An 18132-nucleotide genomic window follows, 5' to 3' on the forward strand; every position below is an offset into this window, starting at 1 on the left:
TATTTAATTATAATTTTTATATTAATTTATTTTATAAATTTATTAAAAAGCTAAATCTAAAGAATTATATTATTTTAAAAATTATAAAACTATTATATAATATATTAGAAGCTAAGAATTACTAGTTTAAAATTTATTATTTCTATTATATTAATAAGCTTTTTATAAAATAATTAATTTATAATTCTTTAAAATTATTAATCTTTAAACTAATAATATTCTATTTATTAAAACTAATAATTTTATAAAAATAAAGTAATTAAAGCTTTAAAAAACTAAATTCTTAGCTAAGAAATATAAATATCTCGTTTTTAATTATAATTTCAAGTTTAATAAAGATATTATTTATATAAATATTATTAAAATTACTTTTATATAAAAATACTAGTATAAAAACCTCTAAATTATTTCTATAAAAAATATTAAATATAAGAAAATTACTAAAAGTATTCTAATTTTAAAACTTTATAATATAATTTATAGCTTTAATATAAATACTTTAGTTAATTCTATAATTAATAAAATATTAGAAATAGAACTATTATTAATAATTTATATAAATTTGAAATTATTATATAAATACTTTATTAAATTAGATACTAATTTTATAATAAAAATAAAGTTAATAAATCCTTTTAAATATTTAGTTAATATAAATATAATATAATTAAATATAAATAAAATAAGAAATAAATATATAAAGTATTTAAGAAAATCTAATATTAGACTAGATTAGAGAAATATATTATTTTTTTATATTTTAAAGAAGTTTTTATATTAGTATAGCTATTTTTTAAGAATTATATATATAGTTATAAAACTCGAAATATAAGTAATTTAACTAATAAATTAGAAAGAGACTTTATTAGATTTAATAAATTTAGAAATTATATATTAATTTTATAATTCTTATTTCTAAATAATAATAACTTTATTAACTTAATATAAATAATATTTTATACTTATATAATAATATTATATATTACTAGTAAACTAATAATTATATTATATTTGAGATATATAAAATATATAATAAACTTAAAAAATTTAAAAAGAAATTTAAAATAAAGAATTTATAAATATTATTCTAAAATAAGTATTTTAAATAATAAAAATAAAGCTTTATATTTAGCTTTTATTTTTAATTTTCGAATTAAATAAAAAGAATTAACTTATATTAGTTTATTTAATAATATATCTTCGAATATATATAATAGATTAAAAACTAATTATAATATATAAATAATTCCTTTAATTATTTTTTAATAAATTAATAACGAATTTTATATTTAGATATAAATATAATTATTCTTTATCTTATATTAGATATATATATTACTAATAAGTTCTCTAATATAAAATATAAATTAGTAACTTATTTAGAAAATAAAATTAAAATAAAAAATAAATAAAATTTATTTAAATTCTATTAAATAATTACCCGATATTTCCTTAATGTTTTTTAATATATTAATACTAATATATATATAGATTAAGCTATTAGATTTTCTATTTTAGCTTTAATAACTAGGAAATATTTAAAAATACTAGCTTCTTTAGTTACTAGTAAAAGATTCTTTTTTTAAAGTACTTTTATTATATTTAAACTATATAATAGACTTAATAAGAGTACTTGTAAAATCATAATTTATTTAAAAAGCTAGGAAATATTTAAAGATAAATTAAAAGAAGCTAAAAAAGAAGAGAAATTATTATAATAAGATAATTATTATAGTAGTAATAAAGAGCTTAAATTAAGCTAAAGGCTATCTGCCGGACTAAAAATACTAGCTATATACTAATTCACGTATAGTAGTACTATATAACTAGTATAATATAATAGAAATAGAGAAAGAAAATAGAAAAATAAAATAAAAAAACCCCAAAATTATAAAAAGAATAATTAGTTTATTATTATAGAAAATTAGTATTTAGCTATTATTATATAAGCCCTATTATATTTTTATTAGGACTATTTAATAAATACCTTACTTATTTAATAATTATTAAAAAAAAGTTAATTTATTATAGTTATATAATATATTAATTAGATTAATTATTTTAATCTAATTAAAAAAATTCCGAATTACATTAATTATATTCTATTCTAATCTAATTATAATTGATCTAATTAATCTAATTAATATAATTAATAGTCGGATTTAATATTGTATTAAAGGGGCCCTTTTCTTTAATTAGGGAAAGCGAGTTGTTCCGAGAAAGCGAGATATCCTATACTAGTCTTTTTTGCCTTCTAAAAAACAATATTAGGAACTAGCTATAGAAAATCTAATTAATACGTTTTATTCGCAATCTTATAGTTACCTGTTATATATTTAAGGGCTAAAATTTTAAGTAAAAGAATAAAAAATTATAATTAAGCAAAAGTTATTAGTCTAATATTTATAAAATGGTTATAAATAAATAATTCTTATGAATTTTGTATTTCTTGCAATTTTATTACTAAAACCTTAATAACTCTTTATCTATATCTTTTTCTAAGATTTAAAGAATCGTATTTAGTTTATAAGGCTTATATTTTTAATTCTATTACTTAGAATTATTTAAAAAGATTAAGATTTCAAGTTATTAAGGATTTTATTTGGTGCGGGACATCTCGCTTTCCCCCACTAAAGGGAAGGGCCGCTTTAGCGCGACGTCAAGTCCGACTATTAATTCTTTGACACACTGCTTGGCACCCTTGGCATAGACTAGGCGACATAAGCGGCGGGGTATCTAAATCCCGATTTTAAGGTACCCTCCAAACCAACCTCAGCTCAGACTTGAAAGTAATAATTCGTAGTCCCAAGGTTGACGAAAGCATTTTATCTTTTAATCTGTTCGCTTTAGTCTCTGGTCAGACAGACTTGGGCCACCCACCTCGTTGCATTCTATATCCAAGCCTGCAAGGCTGAGACTTCATAAGAAAATGAATCCTTTGCCCGCGCCACCTGTGATCGGTGGTTCGCACTTCGGATGGCGCATTTCTCGCATTTCAACTTGTCGGGCGGCACCTTCCATCCATACAAATGCATTGTTGGCAGCCAAGCTATCTATTTCAGGTACGGAAATGAGGGGGTGGGCCTTGGCTTAATTTGATCCTTCCTTGTGGACTTTAGAAATGGCCTCTCCCGCACTCCAAGATAAATGAATGGTATTGTCTGGAGGACATAATCTTCGTTTTGTGTTTGTTTTCTCGAAAGCTTTGCGATGCGTACTCAACAACTCATCCCTCTAGTTGCTCTTATCTTATGGAGTTCTCCTGTTTCATCATGGGGGCTATTCAAGCGCGCTGCAGTAGTTATCACGAAACCCAATTCTGGAGACACGATCGTAGCAAAGGCCGACTTCGACATCGAATGGACACATTTGACGGAGAACAATGTGACAATTTCGTTGAGGCAAGGAACAACAACTAATATGACGCTCGTACACGTCATAACTGGTATGTCTAGTCTTCCTTTATACCGATACACTCCATGTCCCGCCGTTGGCATTGTAGATCAAAGAGCTGATTACCTATTCCTTTAGCAAGCACCCCCAACAATGGCAGTTATGCCTGGCGATCGCGTGATGACATGTACCTCTACGGCGACTACTCAGACCGGCCGGACAGTAACTGTAATTATGCGTTAGAATTCAGGACGGGAGGTGAAGTCATCAACTCGGACTTCTTCACAATAATCAATGAGAGGGATGGCGGGATTAATGCAAACACGACTTGTGCTGGCGGGAAGATAGAGGACGGTGGTACACAATGTTCTCACACTGAGTTTCGATTAGAGCACTAACAATCATCAGGTTCCCAGCAAAATGATCCGGGCCAGTCAAATACTACTAACGGAGGTGTGTCTGCCGCGGCTCTTGGTGGTGCAGTGGCTGGAGTAGCTGTTGGTATACTTGCTATTGTTGGCGGGTTTTTCTTCATTGCTAAGAGGCAAGGGTGGATTATGACGAGAGCAGAATGTGAACAGTTGATTGAGGGGAGATTAAGGAATGAGGAGAGAGTCCATCTCAACAAGCCCATGGATAAAGAAGTTGCGCAGGTTGATGGAGGCCAAATATTTCAGATGCCATGACGTGTTGGAGTTGAGCTGCGGTTAGATATCGAACTAAGCAAGGGCAACAAGTTTTCAACGATGCACATATCAACGATCCAAGGCTTACAGCAGAAGCCTTGAGGCAACGCGGTGTGGATATACAGACATTCAACTTGATTTGAGTGGCTAAACGAGAGAATAATTTGCAGACTCAATTCATCCACTTCTATAGGAAACGTCAAACGTTTGAAATGTCTGAAGTGAAATATTCGTAATTAGTCAATATTATCCTTTGATCAATGGCTCATTCAAACTTTTTAAAGTTCTCGCATGCAACATCGGAAACAACAGATTTTGGTAGCCTTGATTCTTTGCTAGACAATCTAACCTATAAAGTGTTCCCAAATGGAAGCCTCCCAATCAACACCAACCCCAAACTTTTAATTCTCCTTCGCAGGCACACCCGAAAACAAAAACACCAACCCCTCACTCAACGTCGGATGCGTAATAACCATCTCACTGATATCCGTATACGGCAGTCCCCTCTTCATCGCCAACTGCACGACAGGCAACAACTCTCCAGCCCCAATGCCCAATGCCGTAAAACCCACAATCGTATCATCCTCCGCAATCAGCGCCTTTGCAAAGCCCGCTGTCTCCCCAAGCGTTCTCGTCTTCAAGAAGCCGCCCATAGGCAGCTTCGCCGTCCTGAATTTGATCCCAAGGTTCGAGGCTTCGTGTTCACGGAGTCCGACGTGGGCTAGTTCCGGAGTGGTGAAGAGCGTGAAGGGGACTTGGCGTGATGATTTTCGATTCGGTGGGAGAGGTTTGTGAAGGAGAACGTCGATGACGATGCGGAAATCGTCGAAGGCGATGTGGGTAAAGTGTGGTGAGCCTGCACAGTCGCCTACTGCGAAAACGCCTTCGCTTGGTGTCTCCAGATTCTCGTTGGTTTCGATGAAGCCTTTTCCGGTAAGCTGGATGCCGAATTCTTCGAGACCGATGTTTTCTGTGTTTGGGAGACGCCCTATTGCACAGAGGATATGGGAGCCGGTGACTTCGAAGGATTTCCCTGAGGCAAGGCCTTTGAGAGTAACGGAAGTACCAGATTCGCCAGATACTTGCTGGATAGTTGTTCCGGTGCAGACCTTCACTCCCTCCTTGTTAAGCACGCCGACTATGACATCAGCAATATCCTGATCCTCATTTTTCAGCAACCTTGCATTCCTCTCAATCACCGTAACCTGTGCACCAAGCCTCCTCATCGCCTGTGCAAACTCAAGACCAACATATCCACCACCAAGTACAACGAGATGGCTCGGCAAAACATCTAGCTCTAAGATCTCGACATGCGTGAGAGGTTTCGCAGCTTTCAAGCCAGGAATATCATCGATCTTAGCTCTCGACCCCGTACACACAACCACTTTCTCAGCAGTCAAAACCGTCTTCCCGCTTTCTCCAGTAACCTCGATGCTCTTCTTCCCCACAAACTTGCCTTCACCCCAGATCAACTCCACACCAAAGTTTTTAAATCTCCCAGCGTGCATATCCATGAGTCCATCCACCATGTCTCTCTTCCGCTCTCTCACAGCAACCATCTCCACGCTCTCATCCGCGTCGCGAATTCCATAGGAATTTCCATGCTTGGCATCGTGCACTACGTTCGCCGAATGGACAAAGCTCTTGCTAGGCAGACAGGCAACGTTAGGACAAGAGCCGCCGAGCCAGCGGCGCTCGATGACAGCGCAACGTTGACCGGTTTTGGACGAAAGTGTCCACGCGATAAATTTCCCTGCTTCGCCGCTACCGAGGACAAGGAGGTCGTAGTGGTTTGGGCGAGGTTGTGAGGTTGTCATTTTGGATTTATATATGACGAGTGAAAAATCAACGTGTAAATGTAAGAAGAGTGTTTGAACTTGAATGAGAAGAAGTAGATTTCGTGTGGGTGGAGGTTTTATATACCACTATAGCACATACCAAGTGTACAATAGCTAAAGTATAGGAAGTGTAGTGATGAGTAAAGGGGGGTTCGCAAGCTCTTGACTCAGCTGCATGCATCGAACTTGGGGGGTTCATTTGTGGAGCCTTTTTATGGTTCGAGTTATTTACCCTTGGCACGGGCAGCTGAATAGCCTATCAGCGGGAGGAAAACCCTTGCAGAGGCTTCTCATTAGTTGACATGGAGTCAACGGCCGGCTTCGGCGAAGTGAGCACAGGCCGAAAATGTCTGACTGCTCCAGGTTGAAGCCGCACTGCGCAGTATGCAAACCAATGGCTCGAATAAGCTGAAAGCTAAGTGTTTCAATTCAAGCTAGAGTGGTAGAGATAAAGCACTCGAAAAAGTAACCAGGAGTCGCTGCAACCACGGGAAAGGACACTTTTGCGAGATCGATAGGGGAGATGGAGTTCCATACATATTTGAACCATACAGAAACAAAAGTGGATCCGCAGAAGTGGAGGGGAAGATGCAACTACAGTGAAAGCTCGATATAAGGATACCCAAATTGTCCCCCAAAACTAAGGATATACCGAGGTATCCTTATAACGAGGTGTGGCGCACAGCAAAATTAATCCCTGCGGGGCCAGCAGATGTATCCTTACGTCGAGGATATCCTTATATTGGTACCTTATAGCAGTTTCACTGTAGTGCTTCAACTGCAATCATGAGCCAACTGCGCCTCGCGCTGACGGATGCGGCAACCAAGATGTACCTGTACAAAATGTACGCCGATTCTCCGATTACTGGCAAGAAAAGGAGCTACTGTTTATTCGAAAGGAGAGAACTTCTCCGTATACCAATCTTCTGAACTATTTCTTATGAAGTGAGAGAGGTGGGAGGAGAAAGGGGGGGATATTGATCCACAATTTTCCCCCTGAAATCCTTATCGCTTATCGAGCCAGCACTGCTCCACCTTAAATTGGCTGACAGGAACGAACAAACAATTTCCACGTCGACCACCTCCATCCTTCATCATGGCTGACATCATCAACTACTGGACCATTGCTAGCATTATCGTCGGCCTCGCGGTCCTCCTTCCATTCATCATGGGATTCTTCAGCGGGAACAAGTTCGATGTCAAGGGCAAGGTAAGTCTGCAGGAAAAGCCTTTCCCAATTACTCCAGCCTCGCCTGACGCGTTGCAGACAGTCCTCATCACAGGCGCCTCCGAGGGAATGGGCAAGAGTGTCGCGAAGCAGCTCGCGCAGAAAGGAGCGAACATCATAATCGTGTCTCGAAATGTCGGGAGACTGGAAGAAGCATTGGCAGAAGTCAAGGTAAGCTCCTCCCATCCTCATGCCCACACTCCCTGACAATACCACCAGGCCTCAGCAGCCGACCCCTCGACCCAACGGTTTCAATACATCTCTGCCGACCTCTCCGAACCTGGTGGAAACGCTCGAGTCATCGCCGAAGCAATTGCGTGGAACAAGGGGCAGGCACCAGATGTCGTGTGGTGCATCGCCGGCGCTTCCATTCCCGGCCTTTTCATCGAGACATCCCCAGAAATAATGCGGCAGCAAATGGATGTCAACTTTTTCTCCTGCAACGATATGGCACACGCAATATTGAATGAGTGGCTACAACCTGCTTCCATTGGCAAAGGCAGCACGCGGCACCTGATCTTCACAAGCTCAGTTGCAGGTGTATATACTGTTGCGGGATACGCTCCATACTCGCCTTCTAAAGCTGCGATCAAGAGCTTGAGCGACACGTTGGTGCAGGAGATGCTGCTCTACGGAGATGATGTGAAGATTCATACTGTGTTCCCTGGTTCGATTTCCAGTCCTGGGTTGGAGAGAGAGAACAAGACGAAACCTGAGATCACGCTTATCTTGGAGGAGGCAGACAAGAACTACACGCCAGATGAAACGGCTGCGAGTGCAATTGCTGGACTCGAGAGGGGCGATTACTTGGTTGCAGTGTCGTTCCTGGGTTCCTTAATGAGAGCGACTGCCTGGGGCTCATCGCAGAAGAATAACTATCTTGTGGACACGGCTATGACTTGGCTCGCGAGTATTGTCAACATTTTTGTTGGCATGGATCTTGATTCGAAGGTTAAGGCGTATGGGAAGAAGCATGGTCATCCAAGCACATATCCAAAGAAGGCTTAAGCATGAAGCAGGTGCAAGGTGAAAATTAATCCTAGAAGTTCGATACCCAGTATGCTAGCCTCCAGTTCAGTCCTATGAAACTCCCCTGCAGCCTTTAATAATATTCTAACTCTTCCCTATGTTGTGTTTCCGCGCCGTTCGTAATGTAGCCTGCATTCTGGGACAAGATTATTAGCCCTCGATGCTTGTTTCTGGGATGACTACTCAATGTTGAGCTCAGCTTTTCATTATGCCACTCTCTGAAGCGATCGTTTCTCATGTTTGACTGCTGGAATTTTCATTAGCCCATGAAATAAGGAGGCACTTGCGAGTTTAGCAACAGCCTTTCCGCACTCCCCCTTCCTGATCACCAAAGGTCCTCCGAGTTAGCGCATCAGTGCAGCAAGTCAATGCGTTTCATAAAACAGCGAGCGACAAGCATCCCACTTGAACTGAGTTTCCGGAGCTTGTTGTTCTTTCAGCCATTGTACGTCTTCCGCGACAGGGCTGTGAGCTGCCCATGCCTCTGGACCTCCCTCGGGAAATCTTCCTCTTAGCTCCGCAACGAAATCCAGAGCTATCTTCGCCGTCCCTTCTTCCCCAAGTTATACAGGTGCTCTCAAAGGAGTCTGATATATTTCACGCATCCTTCTTGCTTTGGTATTTCGCTCTGGTTGCTGCAGACTCTATCAGACCAAAGCCGCATCGGCAGTTTCGCATCAAAATAATGGTAATGGAATTTAGTAGTGAGAGTGGCGCGCTTGATACTTTCTCTTCGCTTTCGGGTGAATATATGAACAAAGCTGTTCCGTGACCGCTTGCAAGAGATCGTACCCTCAATTGAACGGAGATGATTTACGCCAGAAATGTTTAACATTCTATTATAACCTAGGACCTTCCTCCAGATCGTTGACTAGAAATAGTGCCTTTTCAGATTCTCCATTGTATCTTCCTTCTTCTCAACGAAGTTCCACAGATTTGCTCCCTGTAAAATCTTAACTCACAAGATCAAATCATACGTCCAAAATGCCTAATACCAGAAACACAAAAGATCTCCTCCTCAGCCCCGCAACTGAAGGATTCCTTATCGGCACCAACACCCTTTGTGCCGTCCTTCGTTCCCTCGCTGAGAGATCCCGATCCTACCGCAAAACCCGCGACATCAGCATCCCCGTCGCCTCTCAATTCTCAGCCCTGATCCTCGAGCAAGTCTCTCTCCTCTCCTTCGATCAGCTCCTGGAAATTAAAGCTCTCCTCTTCGACTGGAAAGTAAAAGAAGCTGCACAGAAGCCGTTTAACTCCTATTTCCATCCTGATGGATGCCTGTTGACTGAGAGCGAGAAGGTTTTGCAGCAGTTGGCTGATATTCTGATTACGGCAGTCTGCGAGGAGCATAGTCTAGCGACGAGAGCGAGTTATAAAAGAGGGAAGGTTCATGGCAGTCGGGATGCCTTTGAGTTCCAACATATAGAGCAGGCGAAGGCTAAGGCGATTAAGCGGATTCATGAGTTGACAAGTAAGATCTCTGAGATTCTTCAGGTGGATGCTGTTACCAATGACAAAGCCACATTGGTTCACAGAGATTCTTTTAGTGGTACGGAAGTCGACGGGTAGGGAAGCAGTTTCTTCAAGGACCTCAATAAGAAAGAGTTCGAGGTTGGACTTTGTACTGTACTATTAATGGAGAAGTTGGAGACTGAAAAGAAGTTCCTCGGGGATAAAAAGGAGTCCCTCCACCACTCTGTAATCGAACTCAAAGAGATCTTCAAAATTAAGGATTTAGAAGAATAGAGCTAGTAGTGAAGGCGGGCGACGATCTTGAGGACTCTTACTTTCCTGGGCGGCTAGGAAGTTGAAGAAATCAACTTCTCGGACATTCAGCCCAATATACACAGCTTTTTATATATCCCTTAATATTAATAGACCCAATACGTAATTATAGGTCGTTTGTGGAGGCAGAGTGAATGTTGTCAATTTTCCATCGAGTAAAGTGTCTATTATCTATAATGAAGATGAATAAAACATCGATAACTCCGAGAAAATCGAAGGGCATTCACTTGTAATATTAGCCTGTCAGAATAATTAACGCAGCCAGTGCAATGAACCATTCGCTATTCTAAATCTCATTATCGCTGTATAGTCTCACCTGTCTTACTTCTCATATATTCCCAAGCGCAAAACCAGGGGTATATCATCACATTCCTCCTCATCTTTGAGCGTTTTCAGAAAAAATAAATGTACTGTAGTAACGACTCAGGAACATCGTTTCAGAGGCGCCGTCTCGAAAGCCTTTCAGTTTTATTCCTGAAACTTGATCTAGGCTTTCATATCCATTCTCTTCTCTAGCAAAATTGTCACCGGAAACTCCCTCTTCGAAACCATCGTCTTAAAAACCTGACCCCTGGTCGCCATCCTCTCAGTCATCCTGGTCAACACTTTTCTTCCGGAGTTTGGTTGATTACCGTGGACAAACCAACGTCTTCAAAGCCAGGTTTTTTTGATAACAAGTTTTTCCTCATTCAAACTACTCCCTTCGGTGCCATCTTCTTTCTCTGTTTTGGCACCATTGTCATAAAAAATACCCCCTTCATCACAATCTTCTCTAAGACCAACCTCGGCATTGCGTCCACATTCAACAACTCTCTCGAATACACAGACCATTTCAAGACCAAGTTCTTCGAAAAGATCGTATTTGGTCGCTCCGTCCTTATACGTGTCTTCAAGACCAGTATCTTCAGCACATTCGGGTTCGCTAGCTACATCATTAAATATGACCTCTAAGCCATCCACTTCAAAGCCATCCTCTTCAAACCCGAGCTCTTCAAAACAGCCAGCCTCTTCCGCAAAACCGACGTCTTCAACACGTCCAAGTACTTCATTGCCTCCAAGTTCGATTGCCGCATCTACTATTCCGGTGGTGATCAAAGGTCACCATCTAGAAGATGAGCTGCCACTAGGTGAAGGAAGTCTGGCGTCAAAACTGTGTCATCTGGAGACATCAACTCGAAACCCATCGTAAGTTAAATCCTTCGCACCGATTCGAATTCCCGGTGCTTTTCCAGGCTCTACACTTCCCTCTGCGCAGAGTCCATCTCAACCTAAATCCTCTAGCCCGATGAAAATTCCAGGTGCTTTCCCAGCTTCGGTACGTCCCTCTACACAACAGCTATCTCAAACTGAATTCTCTGGGAAACTTCCCTCTAGACCGAAACCATCTCAGTTCAATACTTCTGGATCTTTTAAAATTCCAGGAGCCTTTTGTCACTTGCTGCGTACAGGCATATATATAGCTTCTTCGCCGCCCTTAGGGCACGATCATTCCTTACAATATATACAAACACACCTACATTCCACTTCCACAGCTTGTCCAGGCCGTGACACCTTTCCAGCCTCTGTACTTCCCTCTACGCGGGAACCATCTCAGACTAAACCCTCTGGGACACTGCTCTCTACATCAAAAAAATCCGAAGCCAAGTCCTCTAGACCTATTCAAATTCCAGGCGACTTTCCAGCATCCGTACTTCCCTCTACGCAGCAACTATCTCAAGTTAAATCCTCCCAACCACTTCCCTCTACACTGAAACAATCTCAAGTCAAGTTCTCCCGCTCTATTAAAATTCCAAGCTCCTTTCCAGGTTCTGCGCTTTCTCATTCAAACCATCGTCCACCGAGTCGCATTCGTGGCCGACCTCCTACAGTCCTAGAGCTCAACTCAGCTCTCTTGGAATACTTGTTGAAATCCTCAGGACAGATTTCCTTCTCGCTGCTTAAAAGCTGGGCTGCAAGCTGGGGATTCTTCACATTTGATGGGGACAGCGTTTTCAAGGTGCTGGATCTATTAGTAAAAGAGATAGAAGATGCCGTTGCAGTGCAGACAAAGGGTTTCATAGGCAGAGCGGGGATAATTGTGGAGAAAGATGAAATATTACGCATCTTGAGGATACTCAACAGCGCAATTGTTCAGAAGATTAAGGGGTATCTGGGGTCTAAGTGAGGGAATGAAGTTATTGAACTCTTCTAATCTTATATAAAAGAGCTTCCAGAATGGAGTCCTATTCTTAGTAAAGATGTATTTTAATAAATAACATTTTATTATTACCCAGTTTAAGAGCTATTCAGATATATAATTCTGAAGTATAAATACTTATTTAATAATATAGTTTATTATACTCGAATAATATATAAGTAGTATTCCTTGCCTTAATCTTAGCTAAAAACTTCAAAAATTTCAACAATTTTTTTTTGAATTAAGTATTTCTTTGAATATTTTAATAATTCTAAAATATATTCGTATTCAGTATTGAATCATTATTCACATAAGTAGAGTATAGATAAGTTGTCCGATTCATATCAGCCCATTTTACTTGTCCGTGGGCGCTTTCGACTCCTACTCTAACCCTCTATCTAAACTACAAACAACATTTTTACTGCCAGACTATCTCAGAACATCTTACACAAGTTCAATCCAAGTCAAAATGTCGTCCAAGCCAAACTCAGTGCCAACCTACCGCCTAGGTAGCCTTCCTATGAAAATCAAACGGTTCATTGAAGCATCTTCAGACACCGATGCATACCACCAACGTTCACATTCCCATCACTCTCTCCTCAACGCATACATGGTAGCTACCTTCCTCGAGGAAGCAAGCCAATACGTACCGCCAATGAAACGAGATGCTGGTTTACGAGATCTTGCACAAAGACTTCATATGTGGCCTGGCGACATGGCGATGCAGCTGCAACGAGACGCCCTGAAAGCTATTAACCTTCTGGAAAGGTATATTCGACAGAGCTTGGCTGAAGAGTTGAAGTTTGTTGAGAGATCTTCGGCTGCTCGGGACGTCGGGGATGGGCCGCAGGAAAGGGTGCGAGACATGACTCAGACGATAGAAGAAGCACTTGAGGACCTAGGCCAACTCAAGCATGAGCTCCGGGAACAAGTCTTAAAGCACCATCTAGACTTTGCCTCCACTGATCTGGAGCTCCACGACCTCTCACCGTTCATCCCAGGTTTCACCTCAGCACGCGCCAAGGGTCCCCACCCATTAGCAAAAACACCAGAATCTTCCCGGAAACAGTCAGTTGCAGACCTCTCTGCATCATTTAACCTCCTTACCGACTCTGGCCTCAGCCCTAAGCGAATCGAAGCTCTTGCAGCTATTGAGAATTTCCGTGACACGGTGAATTCGATTGCTTGCGACTTCGCCGATATCATCGGTAATGGATCAATGAAGGCACTGGAGGAGAGGGTGGTGGAGATGGCAAATATTCAGGAAGCTTTTGAGAGGATGGGTATAAGGCTGTATCGGTTGTTGAATGCAGGCAGCCAACAAGATTATGAGGGCAATGTTGATTCCGCACGGTAGAGTGAGAGGTCGCCCAGGAAAAGTCCCTCCTAGAGTCTCTTTTAATATTCATTTTAGAACTGAATGCTAAACTAGCCTGAAATAAACAGAATTTTCCCACGGAAGGATTGAATGAATTCTTCTACTACGGTATTCTCCTTGCAGAAGGAAAATCAGAGTGGTGAGGTATGACCATCCAGGAAGAGCAAGATTTGAGATTGGACTTAGGCTGCTGTTACTCAATCATTTATGTTTCTATTTTACAATAACCCTAGGACACAAAGTCTAGCCGAAATCGTGTCTATATCTTGCTCGCAGTTTCCGTTCCAGCCCCACATTCCCAAGATTTCATTAAAATTCGAACTGCATCATAGCAAAGACCGAACTCGACGATTCAACAGGACGATCTATTAGACAACCAAATAATGCACAAAGAAGGAATCTTGACAAGAAGGGCCGCATCCGTCCGCTCGATGCCGTAATCAACATAATTACGTGGGCGTATAACCAAGGTGGGATTATCGATGATAGGCATATATTCCAATTAACACGGTATTATGGTCTAAGGTACCTGACCGACCTTGGACGTAAGGCTAAGAGCGGGGTCAGGCTTGGCAAAAATACTTTTGGTATTAATAAGGTATTAATACTGGATAGTATTAGTTAGGTATTACAAGGATCAATACATATTAATACCGAATTAGTTCTTAGCCTTAAATTATCTCTTCTATTTATTATTTAATTTATATAATAATATATTTATATATAATTCCTTTATTTTCTAGTCTTTCTATTAAAGGAATTACTTAATATTATTAATAAAAGCTAATAATATCTTAATTTTAAAATAGCCCTTATATTTATATCTCTTATCGGAATGCTTATTATAAGCAAGCCTTACGAAAATCCCAAAAGCAATTTTTTGCTTAAAGTAGCCGTATTGAGACGAGTTTTAGTCTAAACTATAAGACAAGTAGCTAAATAGAAAGCCTAAATTAAGTAGAATATTTGCGCTACCAAAAGTTTTCTTATAAGAGAAGTGGTTCTAAAGTTAATTGTAATTAAAGGAGTGAATTGGGTTCCGGGAAACGATACTTCATCGATAGTATTAATACCTTACGGTTCTGGCATTGATACGCATCGAGACCAGAAATTAGGTATTTCTGCCAAGCCTGAGCGGGGTGGGTGACTTCGAGCTCTTCTTGGAACTCCATCGGCGGGCAGCACAGCAATTATTGAAACATGGTTCGAGGTATGAATAAGATGACAAAGTAGACAATTCTCTATATTCGAACACGAACGCCACATTCATCAGAGGTTATGGCTGGAAATGGGGAATATATCAACGGGGGGGTTCAACGTATATTTTCTGTGAGAAAGAGAGAGAGAGAGAGAGTCACTCAGATGAGCGAATCGGGAGGATTTTAGGACTTAGGTAGTTCTTGAATAAAACTTGTATGGGCTTTTGACTAGAACAGTCTGAGGCGTGATATATGCTGAAGACTTGATTTTGACACAAAATCGACAACACTTCCTAGCAGAACAATCGAACATCGAGTCCAGCTTTACTAAAGTAAATTGTGGTCTTTATATCCGATTTCAGGCAAGATTTCCACAAATCTTCTGACATATCCAGGGCTTCTATTAGGTGCTAATAGTACAAGACAAAGCTTGACTTATTATTGTTTATTGCACCAACTTTTACATGGATCCTTGGAAACACACAGCAAGATAGAGTCAGAAAGAGAACACGATTACTACTAGATTCTCGGCATCAATGAGTCGAGTATGGAGAGAGAGAGAGATTAAAGCAGCATACAAACGGTGAGCTTTCGATAAGCATCTAGACAGAAATCGTGGCGACCTGAGCGCAACTGCTGCGTTCCAGCTGGCATTGGAGATTTCAAATAAAATAACGCAGTTCCAGTTTCTTGCTAACTGCGTCCAGATAGGAGAAGCATTTGAAATACTTGGCGACGAGCAAAATAGAAACGTCTACGCTATCAATCACAGCGGGAAACGGGACGCACTTAAAAAAGAGCGTGCCGAGAAAAGGAATAGGGGAGAGTAGGAAAATGCAGACGAAGAGAGAAGAAATGTAGGTACAGTTAAGAAAGTATGTGGGATAGCAACAAACAAGCAGTTCGGCACTAGTTGAATAGAAATTTGTGAGGAATCGGCCATCGAACTCGTTCGCACACATTAAGATTAGAAGAGAAGAGAACCGAAGAAGTGGAATGCAGAGAGGAAGACACAGGCAGACGGGGAAAGAGCACGGCAAGCACGAAGATGGGGAGATGTAGCGCAAGGCAAACTGGGCATGGACGCTCCTTAGAGAGGGAGCAGCAGTGGACGGCGAATCAAAAGGACTTGGCGTTGGTGCTTGACAGCGAGCTCGAAGCAGCAACGAGGTACAGGCAAAAGTTTCAGGCCTTGGTCAGAGTCGAAACTTTTCTCGGTTTGATGACCGTGTCTCCAGCTATTGAAACTTGTTATGTTGTGGCATTGGCTTGGTATGACTTATAAATGTATTACCATCGCAGAAGGGACCTATCGATAAAATCTATTCTCTCCAGATAATTCGTTCCTCTTCGGTATCTTAAGCTAAGTGCGCAACGCTTGAGCTCACTAGAGGGGTTTTTAAAAGCATAATAGTTTAGCATTGAAGGTTACTGATTCCTCCGCTTTTTAAATCGAGAGTCTGATGTTTCATAGTTTCCCCGCAATCCCTCATGCTCTGTTTTGCCGATCACGTGCACGTGCAGAAAGACGGGCAAGTGAGTGCAACAATTCGGAATTGGTGCAAATGGCAGATTAAGAATCAAAGAAGAGAAAATTTGGGAGTCTTCAAAACAAAAGACGTTTCTTTTTAACTTTCGGCGTGAAGTGTTTTGAAGTAAGATTGGAGGTACAATACATGAGATGTTGAAGGCGGCGTTAGGCGAGATTTCTGACTAATATTGGGAGCTTGTCGTATAAATTAAAATAAGATGTTTTTGACATCATTCACCCAAAACGGGGCGGCTGGCCCAATGTAAGTTTACATGCACCAGATCGCATGATCAATACTAACAACACTCAGGGCAAGGCGCTTGACTACGAATCAAGAGATTGCAGGTTCGATCCCTGCGTCGCTCAGAAATGGTTGAATTTTTTGCCCCCCCTCCCTTTTTTTGCTTGTTGTCTCGAGTTCTAGCTGTGATAAAACTTTTGTGCTCTCAAACCTTTGCGCATTCGCTTGTGGGAACGGAGCTAGCCAGAGGAGCTCAAGCTGCATCGACGTAGCTAGTTAACCCGTGTGCTCCACCAGGTAAGATTACAAAAGCGCGTGGCATTGAAATCCGTCCAACTCGATAAGCGAGGACGGGCGTAATTTTAATGCTCACATTACAAAAATTCTCATAATTCCGCATTATATTCTATTATTATAAAAATTTCGCCAAAGTTAGATCTGCTTCTTTTTTATTACGTAAAGCACCCTTGAAGAGTTTCGGGCGTTCCATTGAGATTTGGCGTAATTTTCTAAACGTAGCGATTTTGGTGCTCCTCGCATTTTGGCAGATGGACGGTTTTCAACGCCGCACGCTTTCGTACAGGGGTTCAAAGTAACCATTTTCAAAGTAACCAGATGAAATTTTCGTCAAGGCATTGACTTCCTGTCTACATAGCACAGCGAACAGGACATAGCTTCACTGTGTCCTGTTCGCTGTGCATTAACTATATCTTTATAGTAAGTAACGCAAGTACTATTTTCTAACTATATTAAAGCCATTTCTAAAGTGTTCCCAAGCAGGGGGCTCCCCCTGCCCCCCGGACCCCCAGCGAACCCTACTAACCCGCACCCTAACCCCCTAACTACAGCGTTTCTAAACTATATGAACTATTATAAAAGCTTTATAGAACTAGTTCTATTCTGAGGCTGAAAAGTCGATTTTCTTTCAGTCAAAAATCAGGCAGAATTAACCTGGTAGGTCTTCATGCACCCCTGTAACTCACCCGGTGGCGCATACAGGTTAACCCGGTGCGCTGCTTACCGGCTGCATCGCTTGAAGGCGAGTTGCCCCCCTTTTCAAAGGGAGCTGAACAATACCATGTGTTTGATGCAAGCAAATAAGCGTGTACCCGTACCACAAATAGAGAGGATTCTGCAAACAGAATCTCTTCATTTCGCTGTCGATCGCGGCCGCCATAAATTAAATTGTAATGGCTGCGCAGGGAGCATTGCTTGGCAGTCCGTTTTTACTGGACTCTTTCAGCTCGGCTGAGTCTCCACATCACCACATCACTACCTCACAACAGCTGAAATTTAATAATAGTTGTGATTAGCTAAATCAGTAACGCAGTGTTTGTGTGCAAACTGGTCGGTTACCCAAGTGTTTTTGCGACACGGTTAATCTTCTGATTGTCAAACCCAAGATCGGCCCACTCCTGAAAGGCTTGTCGTTTCATTTGCTGCTCATTTAAGCAAATAAGCACTACCTTGAACAGACGTATGCAGCGGGACGGGATTGTGTAATTTACGAGAATCATCCCCGGGCTTATCAAGAACCCGGCTTGCAGGGCTGACAGTGCTTACCCCAGCCCCTCCAGCTCTCGTGGCTGCTGACTGCTAGTGGCAAGGCATATGCATGCGCAGCCACGTCTGCCACATAAAGCCC

At 40.8% G+C, this 18132-nt stretch overlaps 6 protein-coding genes across 6 annotated transcripts; 5 read left to right on the forward strand and 1 right to left on the reverse strand.

The window, feature by feature from the left end:
• The first annotated feature begins 2809 nt into the window (after nt 1-2809).
• K444DRAFT_659919 (uncharacterized protein) lies at nt 2810-4280 on the forward strand. The gene is made up of 3 exons (XM_024886408.1): nt 2810-3445; nt 3532-3750; nt 3802-4280. Exons 1-3 carry the CDS (start codon nt 3211-3213, stop codon nt 4077-4079), a joined length of 732 nt encoding a protein of 243 aa, XP_024741557.1. The 5' UTR covers nt 2810-3210; the 3' UTR covers nt 4080-4280.
• A 113-nt stretch (nt 4281-4393) lies between these two features.
• K444DRAFT_608354 (Dihydrolipoyl dehydrogenase) lies at nt 4394-6088 on the reverse strand. The gene has a single exon (XM_024879365.1). It carries the CDS (start codon nt 5894-5896, stop codon nt 4481-4483), a length of 1416 nt encoding a protein of 471 aa, XP_024741558.1. The 5' UTR covers nt 5897-6088; the 3' UTR covers nt 4394-4480.
• Nucleotides 6089-6985: 897 nt separating this feature from the next.
• K444DRAFT_553885 (NAD(P)-binding protein) lies at nt 6986-8348 on the forward strand. The gene is made up of 3 exons (XM_024876632.1): nt 6986-7127; nt 7185-7316; nt 7365-8348. The coding sequence occupies exons 1-3, from the start codon at nt 7014-7016 to the stop codon at nt 8151-8153; spliced, it is 1035 nt and encodes a 344-aa protein (XP_024741559.1). The 5' UTR covers nt 6986-7013; the 3' UTR covers nt 8154-8348.
• An 805-nt stretch (nt 8349-9153) lies between these two features.
• K444DRAFT_608356 (uncharacterized protein) lies at nt 9154-9845 on the forward strand. The gene has a single exon (XM_024879366.1). The coding sequence runs from the start codon at nt 9159-9161 to the stop codon at nt 9744-9746; it is 588 nt and encodes a 195-aa protein (XP_024741560.1). The 5' UTR covers nt 9154-9158; the 3' UTR covers nt 9747-9845.
• Nucleotides 9846-10902: 1057 nt separating this feature from the next.
• On the forward strand, nt 10903-12126 carry K444DRAFT_625321 (uncharacterized protein; the record flags this gene model as incomplete). The annotated part of the gene is made up of 3 exons (XM_024882513.1): nt 10903-11147; nt 11261-11277; nt 11633-12126. 3 exons carry the CDS (start codon nt 10903-10905, stop codon nt 12124-12126), a joined length of 756 nt encoding a protein of 251 aa, XP_024741561.1.
• Nucleotides 12127-12607: 481 nt separating this feature from the next.
• On the forward strand, nt 12608-13495 carry K444DRAFT_625322 (uncharacterized protein; the record flags this gene model as incomplete). Its single annotated transcript, XM_024882514.1, has 1 exon — nt 12608-13495. One exon carries the CDS (start codon nt 12608-12610, stop codon nt 13493-13495), a length of 888 nt encoding a protein of 295 aa, XP_024741562.1.
• Nucleotides 13496-18132: the final 4637 nt, after the last annotated feature.

This window comes from Hyaloscypha bicolor (assembly GCF_002865645.1).
Source record: "Hyaloscypha bicolor E unplaced genomic scaffold K444scaffold_17, whole genome shotgun sequence".
In the NCBI taxonomy this organism is placed as follows: domain Eukaryota; kingdom Fungi; phylum Ascomycota; class Leotiomycetes; order Helotiales; family Hyaloscyphaceae; genus Hyaloscypha; species Hyaloscypha bicolor.

What these genes read in the sequence shown, in the direction of transcription:
- K444DRAFT_608356 (XM_024879366.1), top strand. Translation starts at nt 9,159, where the DNA reads ATGCCTAATACCAGAAACACAAAAGATCTCCTCCTCAGCCCCGCAACT.
- K444DRAFT_659919 (XM_024886408.1), top strand. Translation starts at nt 3,211, where the DNA reads ATGCGTACTCAACAACTCATCCCTCTAGTTGCTCTTATCTTATGGAGT. An exon ending in GCTCGTACACGTCATAACTG is followed by an intron (nt 3,446 to 3,531) that starts GTATGTCTAGTC and finishes CTATTCCTTTAG; the next exon opens with CAAGCACCCCCAACAATGGC. An exon ending in CGGGAAGATAGAGGACGGTG is followed by an intron (nt 3,751 to 3,801) that starts GTACACAATGTT and finishes AACAATCATCAG; the next exon opens with GTTCCCAGCAAAATGATCCG.
- K444DRAFT_553885 (XM_024876632.1), top strand. Translation starts at nt 7,014, where the DNA reads ATGGCTGACATCATCAACTACTGGACCATTGCTAGCATTATCGTCGGC. An exon ending in AGTTCGATGTCAAGGGCAAG is followed by an intron (nt 7,128 to 7,184) that starts GTAAGTCTGCAG and finishes GACGCGTTGCAG; the next exon opens with ACAGTCCTCATCACAGGCGC. An exon ending in AAGCATTGGCAGAAGTCAAG is followed by an intron (nt 7,317 to 7,364) that starts GTAAGCTCCTCC and finishes CAATACCACCAG; the next exon opens with GCCTCAGCAGCCGACCCCTC.
- K444DRAFT_608354 (XM_024879365.1), bottom strand. Translation starts at nt 5,896, where the DNA reads ATGACAACCTCACAACCTCGCCCAAACCACTACGACCTCCTTGTCCTC.